Here is an 18,949-nt window from a genome sequence, read left to right as displayed (position 1 = left end):
TATTGTATTGGTCCTGATTTAGATTGTATACAGTTTAACAGGAAGGTAGAGTGCATACTTTTTTGTTTGTTTGTTAACAAAAAAGGCATTCAAGATCTTTATCTTTCAGCGTGTCATTTATTTGTTTTCTTTAACCAGCACTTTTCAGACGTGCTAGTTTGTCCTCGCAGATCAGTGGAGCGGTTCAGAGATCTGCATCCAGAGGAGGTGGCAGACTTATTCAAGGCAACACAAAGAGTGGCAAATGTGGTGGAACAACACTTCCAGGGTTCCTCGCTGACGATCGCTATCCAGGTACACCATTCACACTTGGTGACAGAAACAGGATTAAACAGGATTTTTTTTGTTTTTCCACACATGTATTTTAAAAGCCTAACAGCCATGAAATAATGCAACATAGACTGTCACAATTAACAGAAAAAAGAAAAAAAAACTGTACTATACCTGTAGCATGTTTTGGTGCATTTTAAGTTGGTAGAAGACGATACGAAAATTAAGTATAACGTGATATTGTGAAGTCCACAAACTCAAGAATATTCCTCAAGGTTAGGGTCTGAGTTAGTTACTGTGTCGTAGCATTAACAACATATTGCCAAAGCATGGTGTATTTGAGGTTTTTTATTATTATTATTATTATTATTATTATTATTATTATTATTACTACTACTACTACAAATAATATCAACAATAAGTATCAAGAGCGAAAAAACAACAGCTAAACACATTAAAACAACAAATGTCACGAAGACTGAACTTAAACAAGTTACTGCACAAACACTGGATATGATTTTTTTCATGTCAGATTTTATTATTTTAATGCATATGTAACCTCTGCCAGTATATATCCATTACCTCTGTGTGTGAGAGAGACACAAGGAGATGGTGACCGTCCGTGTCACTGCCTGTTTCTGAACAGAGAGACAATTTGTAGGATGTGGTCCGAATGTAGCACAATGCATCTATTAATCACTTGGGATGCTTTGATGTGTTGTTGTCGGTAAGAACTTTTCTCTTTTGCCTCTCTGGCCCTGTCTATTCTCCCTCTATTTTTCAAAATGCATGAAAGACGGTCTCAAAACCAAGAGACCACATGAAAAGTAAATGCCTTTTTATTCCGAATCTGTGAGAATTTGCCATTTACGCCTTTGAAAAAGATCACAAATAAAAGGTAAAAATGTCTCTTCCAAGATCAGTTCAAGAAGGCTTTGGTTACCATGGAAATTCCCGTGCCTGTAAAGAGGTTGATTTCTACAGCAGGTTGTTAATCAATGATACTATCTGCAATGCAAAATAATTAAAATTACAAAACCCCAAAAAATACTGAGCGTGGGAATTTGATCACCACACCATTACTGACCGTCTTTCATTACAATTTAATGGGGAGACACACAATTGTGAAATCTCAGAAACCTACAGAAAGAGTCTTCTGCAGCTTGTTTAAAGTGAATTTATAATGTTTGGCCTGAGTTCTGGCTTTCTTATGATCTTAGCCAGACTGCAGAAAAGCAGATATATGATATGTTACTGTCAAGTTATTGAAAATCAGCCTTACAAGTTAAGCAGTCTTTGTCATGGTCTTGCTGCTTCTACCACATTGCAATAATGGGAAACACCCTACATATGTTATTTTATAATTGAATGTGGTCACTGCCTTATTATTTTCTTTGTTACTTTAGTAAAGCGAAGAAGAACAAATTTAACTTCTTACATATATAAAAGATTTTTAAATTATTTAAAAAAATGTTACGCCCCTTTATTATGGTTCTTCTCACTCCTTACTAGGCCAAGGGCATACCTCCGCTCAAAGCTTTATGTTATCGTCATTTTGTTTTTGCGTTTATAGTGTTTATGGACTTGATAATACGATAGGGCATATACATGGTATTCATTTGTTTCTTTACCATGTAGTGTTACTCTACAATCTCGTTAAATGTTTGCTTGTAGCTCCTGGCAATGATTCTGACAATCACTTGGGAAATTTAGTTCAATTGTTTTTTTGCTGTATTTCTTTTGACCATTTCAAATATTTTCTAGACTTATTGAAGCTCATTTTGGTTTGAAAGTACACAATATTGATTAGTAGCAGATCTTTTATTACTTTTTCTTAATATTATTGGCAGGATAAGTGAAAGACTGCACAGGAACTGGATAGGTTATTACCAGTGTGACCAGCCTACAGGCAGTGCTGTAGTGATAGAAATAACTACATATGATCAATAGCACTTCTCACAACTCGTATTTTTTAGAACAACTTTCAAATAGTTTCAATCTCTTATTGTTTAACTATAAATGAACTAATACATCAGTAACTTAATAAAACAATGCCTGTTACTAAATTGATGTGGTTAACATGTAGCCAGGTTATTTTTAACAACATAAAATGCTGTAACACAATTAGAATACAGTTCCAATTCTAAGGTTTAATGTTTAATACAGACGGAGGCCTTTACCATTCTACAAATTGTTCATAGCAGGAGACAAATCTGTTTATAATTGCTGAATATGGTGTGTTTTGATCATCTTAGGTAATGCAAAGCTTGCTAAATGAGAGCTTATATTCACCTCGGTATGGAGCTACAGAAAATTAAAGGTTTCTATTAAACATCACACTATATTAAACTCCCTATTCAGTATAAGATATTCTGTATGGGCTTATTGTATTGAGAATTAATAGAATGACACCCTCTGCTGGAATAGTATAAGAACAAGTGTTGATATTTCCTTTTTTTTCCTCAGAAAGGCAGTAAATAAAGCATGCAGACTTTCCTCAACCTGTATAAATAGTTAGCATGCATATGTACCGCACACGAGCACATGATGCAAGAATTCATATGTGAGTGAGTATTTATGGATGTACAGTTAGATCCATAAATATTTGGACAGTGACACAATTGTCATCATTTTGGCTCTGTACGTCACCACAATGGATTAGAAAGGAAACCATACATCCAAATTGGGTGAACGGTGTAGGAATTACATCCATTTTGTATAGGTGGTCCCCCCAAATGTAAGTATTTGAGGGGACCACCAATAAAGTATTTGGACAAACTAACATAGTCATTAATTAAATTGTGAGTTTCAATACTTGGTTGCAAATCCTTTACAGTCAATGACTGCCTAAATTCTGGAACCCATAGACATCACCAGATGCTGGGTTTCTTCCCTGGTGATGCTCTGCCAGGCCTGGACTGCAGCCGTCTTTAGTTCCTGCTTGTTCTTGGGGCATTTTGCCTTCAGTTTTGCCTTAGAAATCAAAACAAACCAATCAGAGAGATAGCATTAGGTGTGGCCAAATCAAGTATTTGTTACATTCTTAAAAAGAAAGAACGCACTGGTGAGCTCAGGAACACCAAAAGGCCCGGAAGACCATGGAAAACAACTGTGTTCCCTGGTGAATAAAAACCCCTTCACAACAGTTGGCCAGATCAAGAAAACCTTCCAGGAGGTAGGCGTATCTGTGTCAAAGTCTACAATCAAGAGAAGACTTCACCAGAGTAAATATAGAGGGGTTCCCACAAGATGTAAACAGGAAACAGGAAGACCAGATTAGAGTTTGCCAAAAAACATCTAAAGAACCCTGTACAGTTCGCCCCAAGAACAAGCAGGAACTAAAGGCAGCTGCAGTGCAGGCCTGGCAGAGCATCACCAGGGAAGAAACTCAGCATCTGGTGATGTCTGTGGGTTCCAAACTTCAGGCAGCCATTGACTGCAAAGGATTTCCAACCAAGTATTGAAACTCACAATTGAATTAATGACTATGTTAGTTTGTCCAAATACTTTTGAGCCCCTAAAATTGGGGGGACGACCTACACAAAATGGGTATAATTCCTACACCGTTCACCCAATTTGGATGTAACTACCCTCAAAATAAAGATGAAAGTCTACACTTAAAGAACATCTTGATTGTTTCCTTTTAAATCCATTGTTGTGGTGTGCAGAGCCAAAAAGATGACAATTGTGTCACTGTCCAAATATTTATGGACCTAACTGTATATACACAGTGATTCAGATTTTTTTTAAATTAGCTATAGCATATAATTAACAAAATTATGACATACAGTATATATAATGTAATCTGCTGCCTTTCTAGAAGATAGAGCTATTTCTGGTTAAATCTGTATGTGAGGCATTTATTTAAGTGGGATTTAAAATATTGAAGATGGTAATCATCATGTTTTCAAGCTGTAATGTGAAAACAGAAAATACATATTATATATAAATCAGTTTGATTATATATATATTTTTTAAATGTGTTCTTTCCTAATTGGAATGTATGCCTTCTGTTAGCTGATCTAATCTTTCAATCTCATTTTGCTGAACATGCTAGCTACTTTTTACAAATATATCCAGCACGGTCTACTATTGACAGTGCTAAGTACTACCTTGCCTCCCAGCACAGAAAAACAGCTTGTCAAATTAATATTATTTATAAATTAACCTTAAAATAACACAGCAGGCAATTAAGCTGATTTGATTCTGCTGGATTTCAGTGCAGACTGAAAAGTTGTGTTTTTTTATACCTTGGATTTGAGATGATTGTCACTGTGCATCATTTGCAGCTTTTTACACCTCCTCCCCCAAAACAACTGATCCAAATTAATGTTTCTCTCTACTCTTCATAGAACACACTAGACTGTCTTTCTGTTTGATTGTATCTAAATACCAATGTATTGTGACAACTACAGTGAAAAACACTCAGTTATATGATATCAGTTACATGCCTTATCCATGTCATCAGAGTCTTTAGCTAGTATCTGTACAAATAAATATACCTTTAACTTAATAAACATAATAATTTACAGATATCATAATGATTTTTGTACACAACACATTTGTGCACAGAGGCACTGATTACTCAATCTCCCCACATGAGCTTACAGTGAAAAAACTGATATGGTTAATTATTAAGAGAAATCCAACCATTTATATAAACCCAAACACACACTGTATGGCAGTGCGTCAGCCTGTGAAGATGTCATATGTTCTGTAGGTAACAATGTGAAATGTGTCGGGTCACCTAAAGTTCACAGTGCACAAAGTTATTTAAAATTACCAGATGACAGGAAGGAGATCGTGAATAGTGCTCTGAAATTCTGTGGAGCGATGAAAGTCAATCTAGCATCTGCTAAAGTGATGGTTGAGTATTGTTCTGACAACAAGCTAAGGAGATGAATGACCTGAGGTGCCCCGTACAATGAAGGGTAATGGCCGGGCTGCGATGCTACGATCATGATCTGTGCAGATGGTGCTTCGAGCGCCTCTGCGAGGTATGCCATGATGTTGGAAAGCTGCCAAGTATCAGGTGAAATGCACCTTCCTGTGGCCCTGACAGAGATTTATACATAAATAGGAGCTGTCAATGGGATGGTGGCAGCAGTCACTCAGTATGCACTGCCCACAACTGGTTTAAAACTTTATTTTGTACCCACATAGGATTGCACAGGACCAAAGATATCTGTTGCCTCTTTAATCAGTTGGAGAATTATCTGTACTATGGTGAATACAGAGTATTGCATGAAAACAACCTCCAAAGTATCAATACTTTACTTTATCTTTGTCACAGCTCTTTGTGCTGTCCTTACAATTGCCAGTCAAACGTATGCAGAACCTTGACAATGAGATGCAACTTACAGCTTTGAGAAATGAGGTGACGGCCAACACGACCGGATTCGACTTGTATATATTTCATGTTCTTTAACTGCTGTATTTATTTATTCATTCATTACATTTCAAAACGTACAGAGACAATTCCAGTTACCTTAACTCTTAACTCTTAACTCATACTGAAAGAAAACCCAGTTCAGACGTCAGTCAAGTTATAGCCATTCAAGTTGCCGCTGTAGAAAGTGAGAAAGCAAACAAATCACATAGAAGCTTTATTCTAATCAGGAAATAGAATCGTTGGTGTCAATATTGATTACATTATTAAATATGGATGAGTTATCCATAAAGACTGTCCTTGAATATTTATTCAAATTCAGCAGCATTGACTCTACTGTAGGCCTACACCAATACTGCAAACCCCTTTCAAGCCTAAGGCACAGCTACTTAACATAAATCTACATTTTGCACAATGAATCCTAACCAAAAATCTGATTAAGACATATTCTGTGGTTATTTATATATCAATGCAGGCTTAAAAGCCTGTCTATTTCCAGGAACAAAGCAAGCCTTTGTGCAGATGATGGACCTCCCATAAATCTCATACAAGTGTAGGTTCAATAGCAATCAGCATGTCTGATTGAACTGTACTACAATGCTGCAGTGTATCACAGTAAAAAAACACCCCTTTATTACATTGTAAGTTTTGTAATTGCCCCCACCACAAACACATACATACAAAAAGACGAAAATCTAACCGAAATATAGGGTGTCAGAAAAATCAGTAATCTAACTTAACCATAACTCCTCTTCAACCCATATTACTGTAGTACTCTACACCAGTCCTGCTAAATTGAATTTTTTCAGAGAATATTGTCGTACAATTTTTGTTGTCCTTTCTTTCAAGTAGAAAGTGCCATCATTAGACAACTTACTTTTAATAATAGTGACTGCCCTTCATCCTAAACCACAACATATTCCCTTTAATAGTCCTAACAGCTGCATTTTAATTTGCGTCGCGTTGACCTTTTCATAACAAGAGGTTGTAACCGAGGGCCTGGCGCAGTTCAGTGCAATGTAAACAGCCTTGTAATTGGACTTTGTGTGCGTCAAGTTAGATAAATGAAGCTGGCATCACAATGTATTAGAAGACTCAGTCATAGGGCAGCTCTCTTTCTCTTTGATTGGTCTTTTTCGCTTTAAAAACACTTGTTTTTAATGTCATATTGAGCAATGAAAATCATCTATTACAGGTATTATTTAGCATTAACAGTAACTTTCTTTTTTTCTGGTGCATAGCAAGCCTCTGAAAAGTTAAATAAAAAATAAAATTATAGTGTATGAGTGCTTAAGTATTTATCATGCAAGCTTTGAACTATTCAAACTCAGAAGACTTCCATGTGGCTTTTAAAATGTGACTCATTATGACTCCAAATGTCAGTCTAAAGAAATATTTTTTAAGGGGTTTAGCACGCCTGAGATTTCCTATTTAAATACACCAGTCATAGAACAATTGTGCCTTAGCATAGAGGCATCAATTCAAATTAATTCAAGGAAAATTTCTAATACCTAATGCTTTGGGAAAATGGTGTGATTCATCTGAAATTAAAATGCTGCTAAATTATTTAACGATATATTCCTGAATTCCCAGCAGTATCTAATTATCTCATTTTTTCCCCTCAGGATGGCCCCGAAGCTGGACAAACTGTGAAGGTGAGGACTTAATAATACTCTTCTTTTAAATATATTATAAAGACTCCGTGACAGTTATATCGTATTAAATAATAATTATATTCATTCTCAAATTCCAAATTCTTAGAGCATGTAAATTATTAATGGATTTCTTTGTAAATGCTTTGTCTGTATCTTTTGGGTAAGCCTTGCTCCGTTGCTCTGAAATGTTGGATTTGCAGATGCTTGGTTTGAGTTATATTTTCTCTGAACCCACTTGAACCAATATCTTTAACAAATTACCACATATTTAGCTTCACAGAAAACGTAAATATAGCAGCATTGCACATCTGCAGCAAGGGCAATTTGGCATGGTAAAAATATAGCCAGCGCAACCATGTTTTGTCTCACTTCTCCTAGCTTTCTCCTGCCAAGGTTTCCTCCGTTTGGCTGATATCCGTTTTTCTTTCTGTGATCAAAATCAGTGTTTGAATTTTGCTACACCTCATCATGCATCAGATGTGTTTGTTTGATCCTGGCCTCATTCTAATTGTGTTTGCTTTTATATTTTCCCCCTGCTGAATAAATTATCTCTCTCAATAGTTTATTGGTGCTATTTAGATAATGATGCACCGCTAAAATACCAGGACAAACAATGTTATTGCCTGATTACTGCTTGCTAAGTTAGTGTTTTAGTGTATTTGCCACACAACAACAACTCCGGTCACTGGTCAGGTGCCTGTTTGTGGTGTCATCAGTGAGAACTTGGTTAATCCTCTATCCACCATGGTAGCTCCACTGTGTGTAGTCTGGGCTCATGACAGGAAGATGGGCAGACATTTTGACAATTCACATTTCTGAGGATGCATGGATGTAGACATCCTTTGCTTGGCCTGAGGGTTTTACTGCGGTATTGTGCCTGTGATTGAATACTAATTATCACTTATAAATTGTGTATGAAGGGGATAAATTACATTCTTAATATCTTAAAATTGTATAGCAATTTATATATATATATATATATATATATATATATATATATATATATATATATATACACACAGTGCATCTGGAAAGTATTCACAGCGCTTCACTTTTTCCACATTTTGTTATGTTACAGCCTTATTCCAAAATGGATTCAATTAATAATTTTCCTCAAAATTCTACAAACAATACCCCATAATGACAACGTGAAAGAAGTTTGTTTGAAATCTTTGCAAATATATTACAAATAAAAAGCACATGTACATAAGTATTCACAGCCTTTGCTCAATACTTCGTTGAAGCACCTTTGGCACTAATTATAGCCTCAAGTCTTTTTGAGGATGATGCTACAAGCTTGGCACACCTATTTTTGGGCAGTTTCTCCCATTCTTCTTTGCAGGACCTCTCAAGCTCCATCAGGTTGGATGGGGAGCATCGGTGCACAGCCATTTTCAGATCTCAGATTGAGATGTTCAATCGGGTTCAAGTCTGGGCTCTGGCTGGGCCACTCAAGGACATTCACAGAGTTGTCCTGTAGCCACTGCTTTGTTATCTTGGCTGTGTGCTTAGGGTCGTTGTCCTGTTGGAAGATAAACCTTTGCCCCAGTCTGAGGTCCAGAGCGCTCTGGAGCAGGTTTTCATCAAGGATGTCTCTGTACATTGTTGCATTCATCTTTCCCTCGATTCTGACTAGTGTCCCAGTTCCTGCCGCTGAAAAACATCCCCACAGCATGATGCTGCCACCACCATGCTTCACTGTAGGGATGGTATTGGCCAGGTGATGAGCGGTGCCTGGTTTCCTCCAGACATGAGTTCAATATTTGTTTAATCAGACCAGAGAATTTTGTTTCTCATGGTCTGAGAGTCCTTCAGGTGCTGAACTGTTTTACTGAGGAGTGGCTTCCGTCTGGCCACTCTACCATACAGGCCTCATTGGTGGAGTGCTGCAGAGATGCTTGTTCTTCTGTAAGGTTCTCCTCTATCCACAGAGACATGCTGGAGCTCTGTCAGAGTGTCAGAGTTTATGGTCACCTCCTTCACTAAGGCCCTTCTCCCCCGATCACTCAGTTTAGCCGGGTGGCCAGCTCTAGGAAGAGTCCTGGTGGTTCCAAACTTCTTCCATTGCACTGTTAACTGTGGGACCTTATATAGACAGGTGTGTGCCTTTCCAAATCATGTCCAATCAACTGAATTTACCACAGGTGGACTCCTATCAAGTTGTAGAAACATCTCAAGGATGATCAGTTGAAACAGGATGCACCTGAGCTCAATTTTGAGTGTCAGGGCAAAGGCTGTGAATACTTATGTACATGTGCTTTTTTTGTTTTTTATTTTTAATACATTTGCAAAGATTTCCAACAAACTTCTTTCACATTGTCATTATGGGGTATTATTTGTAGAATTTTGAGGAAAATAATTAATTGAATCCATTTTGGTATAAGGCTGTAACATAACAAAATGTGGAAAAAGTGAAGCGCTGTGAATACTTTCCGGATGCACTGTGTGTGTATATATATATATATATAGTGAGGGAAATAAGTATTTGACCCCTTCGACTTAGTACTTGGTGGCAAAACCCTTGTTGGCAATCACAGAGGTCAGACGTTTCTTGTAGTTGGCCACCAGGTTTGCACACATCTCAGGAGGGATTTCGTCCCACTCCTCTTTGCAGATCCTCTCCAAGTCATTAAGGTTTCGAGGCTGACGTTTGGCAACTCGAACCTTCAGCTCCCTCCACAGATTTTCTATGGGATTAAGGTCTGGTGACTGGCTAGGCCACTCCAGGACCTTAATGTGCTTCTTCTTGAGCCACTCCTTTGTTGCCTTGGCTGTGTGTTTTGGGTCATTGTCATGCTGAAATACCCATCCATGACCCATTTTCAATGCCCTGGCTGAGGGAAGGAGGTTCTCACCCAAGATTTGACGGTACATGGCCCCGTCCATCGTCCCTTTGATGCGGTGCAGTTGTCCTGTCCCCTTAGCAGAAAAACACCCGCAAAGCATAATGTTTCCACCTCCATGTTTGACGGTGGGGATGGTGCTCTTGGGGTCATAGGCAGCATTCCTCCTCCGCCAAACACGGCGAGTTGAGTTGATGCCAAAGAGCTCGATTTTGGTCTCATCTGACCACAACACTTTCACCCAGTTCTCTGAATCATTCAGATGTTCATTGGCAAACTACAGACGGGCCTGTACATGTGCTTTCTTGAGCAGGGGGACCTTGCGGTCGCTGCAGGATTTCAGTCCTTCACAGCGTAGTGTGTTACCAATTGTTTTCTTGGTGACTATGGTCCCAGCTGCCTTGAGATCATTAACAAGATCCTCCCGTGTAGTTCTGGGCTGATTCCTCACCGTTCTCATGATCATTGAAACTCCACGAGGTGAGATCTTGCATGGAGCCCCAGACCGAGGGAGACTGACAGTTATTTTGTGTTTCTTCCATTTGCAAATAATCGCACCAACTGTTGTCACCTTCTGCTTGGCGATGGTCTTGTAGCCCATTCCAGCCTTGTGTAGGTCTACAATCTTGTCCCTGACATCCTTGGACAGCTCTTTGGTCTTGGCCATGGTGGAGAGTTTGGAATCTGATTGATTGATTGCTTCTGTGGACAGGTGTCTTTTATACAGGTAACGAGCTGAAATTAGGAGCACTCCCTTTAAGAGAGTGCTCCTAATTTCAGCTCGTTACCTGTATAAAAGACACCTGGGAGCCAGAAATCTTGCTGATTGATAGGGAATCAAATACTTATTTACCTCATTAACATGCAAATCAATTTATAACTTTTTTGAAATGCGTTTTTCTGAATTTTTGTGTTGTTATTCTGTCTCTCACTGTTAAAATACACCTACCATTAAAATTATAGACTGATCATTTCTTTGTCAGTGGGCAAACGTAAAAAATCAGCAGGGGATCAAATACTTTTTTCCCTCACTGTATGTATATATATATATATATATATATATATATATATATATATACACTCACCTAAAGGATTATTAGGAACACCTGTTCAATTTCTCATTAATGCAATTATCTAACCAACCAATCACATGGCAGTTGCTTCAATGCATTTAGGGGTGTGGTCCTGGTCAAGACAATCTGCTGAACTCCAAACTGAATGTCTGAATGGGAAAGAAAGGTGATTTAAGCAATTTTGAGCGTGGCATGGTTGTTGGTGCCAGACGGGCCGGTCTGAGTATTTCACAATCTGCTCAGTTACTGGGATTTTCACACACAACCATTTCTAGGGTTTACAAAGAATGGTGTGAAAAGGGAAAAACATCCAGTATGCGGCAGTCCTGTGGGCGAAAATGCCTTGTTGATGCTAGAGGTCAGAGGAGAATGGGCCGACTGATTCAAGCTGATAGAAGAGCAACTTTGACTGAAATAACCACTCGTTACAACCGAGGTATGCAGCAAAGCATTTGTGAAGCCACAACACGTACAACCTTGAGGCGGATGGGCTACAACAGCAGAAGACCCCACCGGGTACCACTCATCTCCACTACAAATAGGAAAAAGAGGGTACAATTTGCACAAGCTCACCAAAATTGGACAGTTGAAGACTGGAAAAATGTTGCCTGGTCTGATGAGTCTCGATTTCTGTTGAGACATTCAGATGGTAGAGTCAGAATTTGGCGTAAACAGAATGAGAACATGGATCCATCATGCCTTGTTACCACTGTGCAGGCTTGTGGTGGTGGTGTAATGGTGTGGGGGATGTTTTCTTGGCACACTTTAGGCCCCTTACTGCCAATTGGGCATCGTTTAAATGCCACGGCCTACCTGAGCATTGTTTCTGACCATGTCCATCCCTTTATGACCACCATGTACCCATCCTCTGATGGCTACTTCCAGCAGGATAATGCACCATATCACAAAGGTCGAATCATTTCAAATTGGTTTCTTGAACATGACAATGAGTTCACTGTACTAAACTGGCCCCCACAGTCACCAGATCTCAACCCAATAGAGCATCTTTGGGATGTGGTGGAACGGGAGCTTCGTGCCCTGGATGTGCATCCCACAAATCTCCATCAACTGCAAGATGCTATCCTATCAATAAGGGCCAACATTTCTAAAGAATGCTTTCAGCACCTTGTTAAATCAATGCCACGTAGAATTAAGGCAGTTCTGAAGGTGAAAGGGGGTCAAACACAGTATTAGTATGGTGTTCCTAATAATCCTTTAGGTGAGTGTATATATATATATATATATATATATATATATATATATGTATGTATGTAAAAAGATAACATACAGTTATTTAGTTTAGCAGTCTTATTTCTGAGGGTAACTTTGCAAACAGCTTGTGAATCAGAAAACAGAAATCACCAGTCAAGATGAAAACAAATGGACAAAAATTGCAATCAACAGCTTTGAACGAGTTCATTCAAAATAAGTAACTTTAATAAGTACAGAACCTATCTGAGTGTAACAGTTTACATCTGTGTTTAAATTAGGAAATTAATGAGTGGAAATTGTTTAAAAGGTTTACCGAACCTTTCACTAATGCTAAAGAGAAGCATAGCAAAGCTATCATCACACTGCAAGTGTTATAATTTTTTAAACATGATTTCAAAATACTGTAGCTAACAAAATTTTTATTGAAATTTCTTATTTAATGCTTGAGTAGGTTTTTTTAAATATTTGTGATACATCTCGAACTTTAGCTTTGAAGTGATTTCTTCTCCAATACACTTATACCTTTTTTTCATACTATGTGGTCTTCTTTGAAGCACGTTGCATAAATATGGTCCTGTAGATTCATGTTTCCAAATCTTTTCAAGCCTATTTAACATAACATTTTGAACAGCACACCAATCCCTCCGCCCACCCACCCTGTGCTTAATGTATGGAGGAATTATTTATTTATTCAATAATTATTTATTGTTATGTGTTTCTTTCACACTTTTCTGTAGCATATCCACAACATTTCCATGACCATAGGCAATCTACAGATGTTACATAATGGTGTAAAGTATAAGGTGTCTCCTTTTGACACTGCAATGTAGTATTGTAGTTCAGAATTAAAATTGTGGTGTGGTGTAATTAATTGGTATATCTGAAGATTTGGTTATTTAAGAAAAACAAAATCACAATCAAAAATGGAAATTAGAAGCCTGAAAGGTTATATTTGGTTTGTTTAGAGAGTGTTAATTTTAGGAAATCAGTTGCATTCTGCAATTAAATTAAATTGGGTATTTTATATGTTGGCCCAATTTAGTGTTAGATCCTTAGATAATTAAGGTTAGGGATACTTTTTCTACTGCCTTAACTATATTTTGTGTAGATTTGATCGGGGTTAGCTTGAAATTATTTAGTCATTGTCCAGGGTTAGGGTGCAGGGTGTTGTTGATGAGAAGATTTTTATTTTAATGTTTGCTTTTACATGACAGCTGCTACAGTGAAACATTGCTCTGGTTTGGAGCCGTATTTCTCCTTCATGTTGTTGATATTGTTCTGACATCTCCGAAAAACATATGCTGATGTAGGAGTGTTACATGAACTTTTCTCTCTTTAAGTTGTCTCTTAAAGCTTATTTAAACTGTGTAAAACATCATGCAGGTATGCAAAACTAATCAGGAGGTGACTGAGAAATTATATTCTTGTATTTTAAAGGCAACACATTCCACTGTCCAGAACCACCAGACTCACACACCGAGCTGATAGTGCTGAGGGTTAGTGGACCTGGGATATATTCTGAACTGCTCCACCTCAGCAGCAATACTGTAGCAGCTATTAAGAAAAGGCAAATATTAAAAAGACTTTCTACCTCATTAGCTGGCGCAATGACTTATTTGAACATTGTTTTCTTCATCTCAGTAAATGATTACCAAATAACTAACATATATTGATTTTAAAACTGGCAGGGATGATAGCCAAAGTGTTTGCATTGCTAATGCTCTAGACCAGGGATGGCGAACCTGTGGCATGCATAGCCATATAGGTTGGCCCGCCAATTGAGCGACTATCTGTTTTTTTTTTGTTGTTGTTGTTTTTGCCAGCCCACCCCTCAATTGTCTAAACTGATTGGCACTTAATGATATGATGACTGTTTATGCTGCGGTGCAGCACTCTGGGAGCAGGAGCAAAATAACAACTGTAAGTCTGTGCTGTAGTGATTCATTGTGGTCAGCAAAGGACGGGTTTGTTGAACACGCTGGGGGAAAGCATTTTGTTTACCGTTATGTTCTGTATTAAATAGAGAATAATGGCCACAATCATTCATATTTAACACTCCTTCATAAACTTCATAAAGTTGGCAAAAGAAAGCTAAATTCTCAGAAATAAACAAATTATGCCTTTGATTTGTAGAGTACATTTGTGCACTCACGGTAGATTGATAACACTGCATTATTTTTGTCTTAAAACATAAGTGCCTCACAATGTATATTAATATACCAGTTTTAGTTATTTTACAAAATGAAAAAGCAGTGGATATTAAGTAAACATATGTTGAAACAAACGAAGGTGCATTGGTAATGGTTGAGTGCAAGTGCAAACAAAACAAAACAACTGTGGAGTAGTGGTTAGGGCTCTGGTTCAAATCGTGGGTGGGGCAGTGCTGTTGTACCCTTGAGCAAGGTACTTCAGTTAGATTGCTCCAGTAAAATGCGCAGTTGCCCTGGATAAGAGCGTCTGCTAGATGACAAATAATGTAATGTAATGTAAAAAATGGAAGGGTTACTAATGCAGCCAAATGTTCAAACGTCTTCTTCTTGCAATGGGACTATTTCTGTGGGACTTTGTTTTGGGGATAGATTGTGATTTTAATGGGTGTTTTAAATGTACTTTAGCATTATAATCCTCAAACTGAATGTGTGATGAAATGTGATTCATGCATTTTACTGTACTGTAGCAATACTGCTACATTTAAATTATGTAGTAATTGTATGATGCACTTATTCTTTAATGTTGTGACATGCTTTAGCATGGTGTTCCACTATGTACAATTATGATTTATTTATTTAATTTGAATGAGGATTAAAGATTCTCACTGTCCAAAATAAAAAGGGACATATACCAAATATTATTGAGCTAGTGAAGTGCTATTACTATTGCTTTTTTATATTTGTAAATTTACAATAATCTGTGAGCAAAAATGGAACCTGCTTATTTATAATCTTTTTTGGGAAGAATATGTGCCTTGCTTCATACTCTGCAGCAGACTCCCATTTGCAGACTGGAGCTGCACTTGTTCTCCAGACTACAGAGGGATAAGAGGGTGGGTTCAAGGTGGGGGGAGGTTGGAAGTAGATGCAGGGTGGGTGGGATGGTTCTTTCTGTCCATAGTTCTTACATTTTTCTGCATTTTGTTTTGATGGCATGTTTGCTAAATAACTTAATTACACCTGTATTTCCTCTCCATGGAACAAGCTTCATGCACAATCAGACAAAGTATCTTAAAGGTGAAAATATGTAACGAGTTTCCAGGTTATCATCACCTCTATATTCAATTCAATATCTCTGAGCTGAAGATTATCCTTTGAGTCTCTTTTCAGGAACTAGGTTACATTTAAGACCACAGCCCCCAAAAAAGGCATTCCACGTTATCACAAAACAACAACAAAGAGATCAAAACCCATAAAAAAATCATGATTAGAGGGAGAAAAACATGCATCATTCTCAACAAATTAATATTAATTATATCCGCTTGTCTAAAAAAAAGAAAAAACATTTATGTGGAAGTACAAGTACTAAACGCCCATAAACTAAGTGGAGTTTGTTAGACAAATTATAATTTTAATTGCAGACATAATTGATTATACTCACCATGCTCATTAAGTTAGGGAAGATATGAAGCAACTTTCAAGGTCATTACAGTAGACGATAGTACGGGGTTGTAATTTGTGATAAGCTGGTTTGTGAACGTCTAATTGCTTATTCACGTCAGTCTTTCTGGCACTTGTAATCCCTGAACATCTCTGCATCCAATTTACTGAAAAACCCATGCTAGTTCTCGCTTGCACTTCTTATGTAAATCACTGGCCAATGATAATACACACATGTTTGCAATTATTATATGTATTTCAGGTTTTTAAACACTTCAGTTTGCATAAATATGCAGTACTCAGCACTCATCACAACGTATTATAGAAAATTATGCATGTTTAAAGTAGTTGAATTCCAAAGATACTAAGTTGAGGAGGTCATATTATATATATATATATATATATATATACACATATATATCCCTCTTCAAATTGTGTCTCAGTCCCTGGGGAATGGATCTCATGTGAAATGTTTAATCAGTGAAAAACACATTGCTGCCAAGCCTCAGTTTCATAGCTCCTTACGTTGCACTGGAACAGCAAGATGTGAGCAAACAAACTGTAGCATAATTTATGCATATTTGTCATCAAACTAAATGAAATGCATTAAATTGTAAGTATGAGAAATAGGGAAAACAAGCAATTAGAAAAGGGGCCCTTATAAAATATTAAATTGATCCTCCTTTCTGGAAAATAAATAAATAATCTAAAGAGATCATCTCTTGCTGAAAGCTTTTCATTTTTGGCATTTATCCTTCAAATAACAGTTTGGTTTATATGAGAGGCCCTGATTAAGTACACACTGCAGATGAAGAACTTGATTTGCAATTCACGGCTGGAGAAAAGTTGCCTGAAAAGTGAAATGCTTGTTCAGAAAGTTTTAAAGGTGAGGAACAGATATGTGCATCACCCTTTTCCACTTGCTTAATCTTTAATTGTACATGGATTATATGTATTTCATCAAACACAGGTGGCTAGAACAGGGGAAAAAAGTCAGTATTTGAAAAGGTGAAAAAACTGTAGCTATACAATTATTTATATATAAAAAAAGATAGATACCAAAAAATCTATGTTTTAAGTTATCTAAACTGGCAATTGATCCAACTAACATTTTATCATGACAAATACTATATCTGTGGCCATCAGTAGTAGCCTGGAGGACACAGGGACATTACAACAGCAGCAGGTTGAAGTGTAGTGTCAAAATGCATTTCATATACAGTTTAATCATAAAGGTTATCTTTCAGAGCTGTTTTTCACATTTTACATTCAAGTCAAGCCAGACTTCAGTTACTGCGTCTAACCGTAACAAACCCAGCTCAGTCTGAAAGTGTGCAGGCAAAGTCACACACAGTCTGTGTGTCTGTGTTGTCAAACTGAGGTTATGCCATAGAAATTATGTGAATAACACAGCGTAGCCGATTCTATTGCAAATATCCCCTCTCTAAACTTGCTATGATCATTGCACAGCTCTCAGTTCAAATTCTTTTGCAACCTCTTATTTATTCCCTTAAGCGGCTGTGAGACGAGAAAATGATCACCTACGGAGCGCAATGGTAGAGTGGCGGTATTTTGCAAACAGCACAAAACAAAGAAAAAGAGAAGAAAAAAATCTGTCAAAGTTTCTAGTTGTCTTCTGCTTTATCCACTTTGCCCTGCATCTCATTATTGACAAAAAGAGAAATATAATTCGAATTAGAATTTATCACTAAATATAAGGTTTTAAATTACAGCAGGCAAAGAACAGCATTTTCTTTCTAGCTTTGCAAAGACTGGATTCATAGAAATAGTTACTGCTAAATTCCAGGAAATATTAAAAATTATCTAATGCATTACTGTTCCAGAAGAGTTTTTATTTTCTCGTATATATTTTGAATTATGGGGGCAGTTGCAATGGCTCATAGGGGCTCAACACGCTGAGCCTTCCCATCTGCGCCTTGTGAATCTATATTTCCAATCTGCCAGTTGGGCCGGCATCCATTTTGTTTGACCAGCTTTTAAATCAACTCTAAAATAACCACCATGAATAATAAATTATTGCACAAGCTTGCAGTCATGGAGTTTTTGATTCAGATTTGGTCAGTATTTGGAAGACATCGCCCCCGAGACCAGGTGCGGTGGAACATGTGCGATGATCTCTCTTTGTAGGGATCAGACTATTGTGTCTTTGCGATATCCATGAAAGGAAAGGCTTTTACAAATTATTACAGAATAACCTTTTTGAAGGGTTTGGATTTGGTTTTATCCAGATTAGATAATTGAAATGACAGTATTTAAACAATGTGCTCCCTTCTTACAACAGAAATGCACACATCCTTGTGGAATTAAATAGAACAATGGGATTATTTTGAAACTCACTATATTTGTTAGACACCACTCAAAAACCAAAAACAAAAAGCAGGTCAGGACTTCTGAATGAGTACCAATTGTCCAGTAAAATCATGTATATTCGGACCTTCTAGTTTACTGCTGGTACCATCCTAGCTAGACGTCTTTGTGTTTGGATTTCCTCTGATGTGAATAATCTACCTATTTTATTAAACCAATTTTAAACATTCAGTTACTTTTAATGAGAATCCCACTTTATGAAAACAGATTATCATGTGCATATAGTGCACCTGCTAGAGTCATGCTGCACCTCAATTTATCATTAGGAATTTTGCAATCAAGTTCAGCATGCTGTTGTCATGTGTTAAAAATTGGGTCTTTGATTGAATAAGTGCACAGCAGTCTATAGAAGCAAATAGGCTTTTGTGAGATTCTTGCCTGAAGCTTCAGGAAGATTAATTTTAGATCTGTGCCTCAATATTATTGTGTTTTTTAGAGCTCTCAAAGACCTAATTTACATCTTTATATTGTCTTTATTTAGTCTAAATATTTTATATGTTATATTCAGGAATTACTATATATACACTAC

At 37.3% G+C, this 18,949-nt stretch overlaps 1 protein-coding gene across 4 annotated transcripts in view; it reads left to right on the top strand.

The window, feature by feature from the left end:
- fhit (fragile histidine triad diadenosine triphosphatase) overlaps positions 1-18,949 on the top strand; it is a 309,150-nt gene that overhangs the window by 227,258 nt on the left and 62,943 nt on the right. For all 4 annotated transcript variants that reach the window (XM_066697922.1, XM_066697923.1, XM_066697924.1 and 1 more), the window contains 2 exons: positions 149-294; positions 7,285-7,314. In XM_066697922.1, coding sequence (XP_066554019.1) covers positions 149-294; positions 7,285-7,314 — 176 coding nt within the window. The remainder of the gene's footprint in view (positions 1-148; positions 295-7,284; positions 7,315-18,949) is intronic.

Source organism: Amia ocellicauda, chromosome 3 (genome assembly GCF_036373705.1).
Source record: "Amia ocellicauda isolate fAmiCal2 chromosome 3, fAmiCal2.hap1, whole genome shotgun sequence".
NCBI lineage: Eukaryota > Metazoa > Chordata > Actinopteri > Amiiformes > Amiidae > Amia > Amia ocellicauda.
The sequence above is the reverse complement of the archived record's forward strand: the minus strand, read 5'-3'. Positions and strand labels throughout refer to the sequence as shown.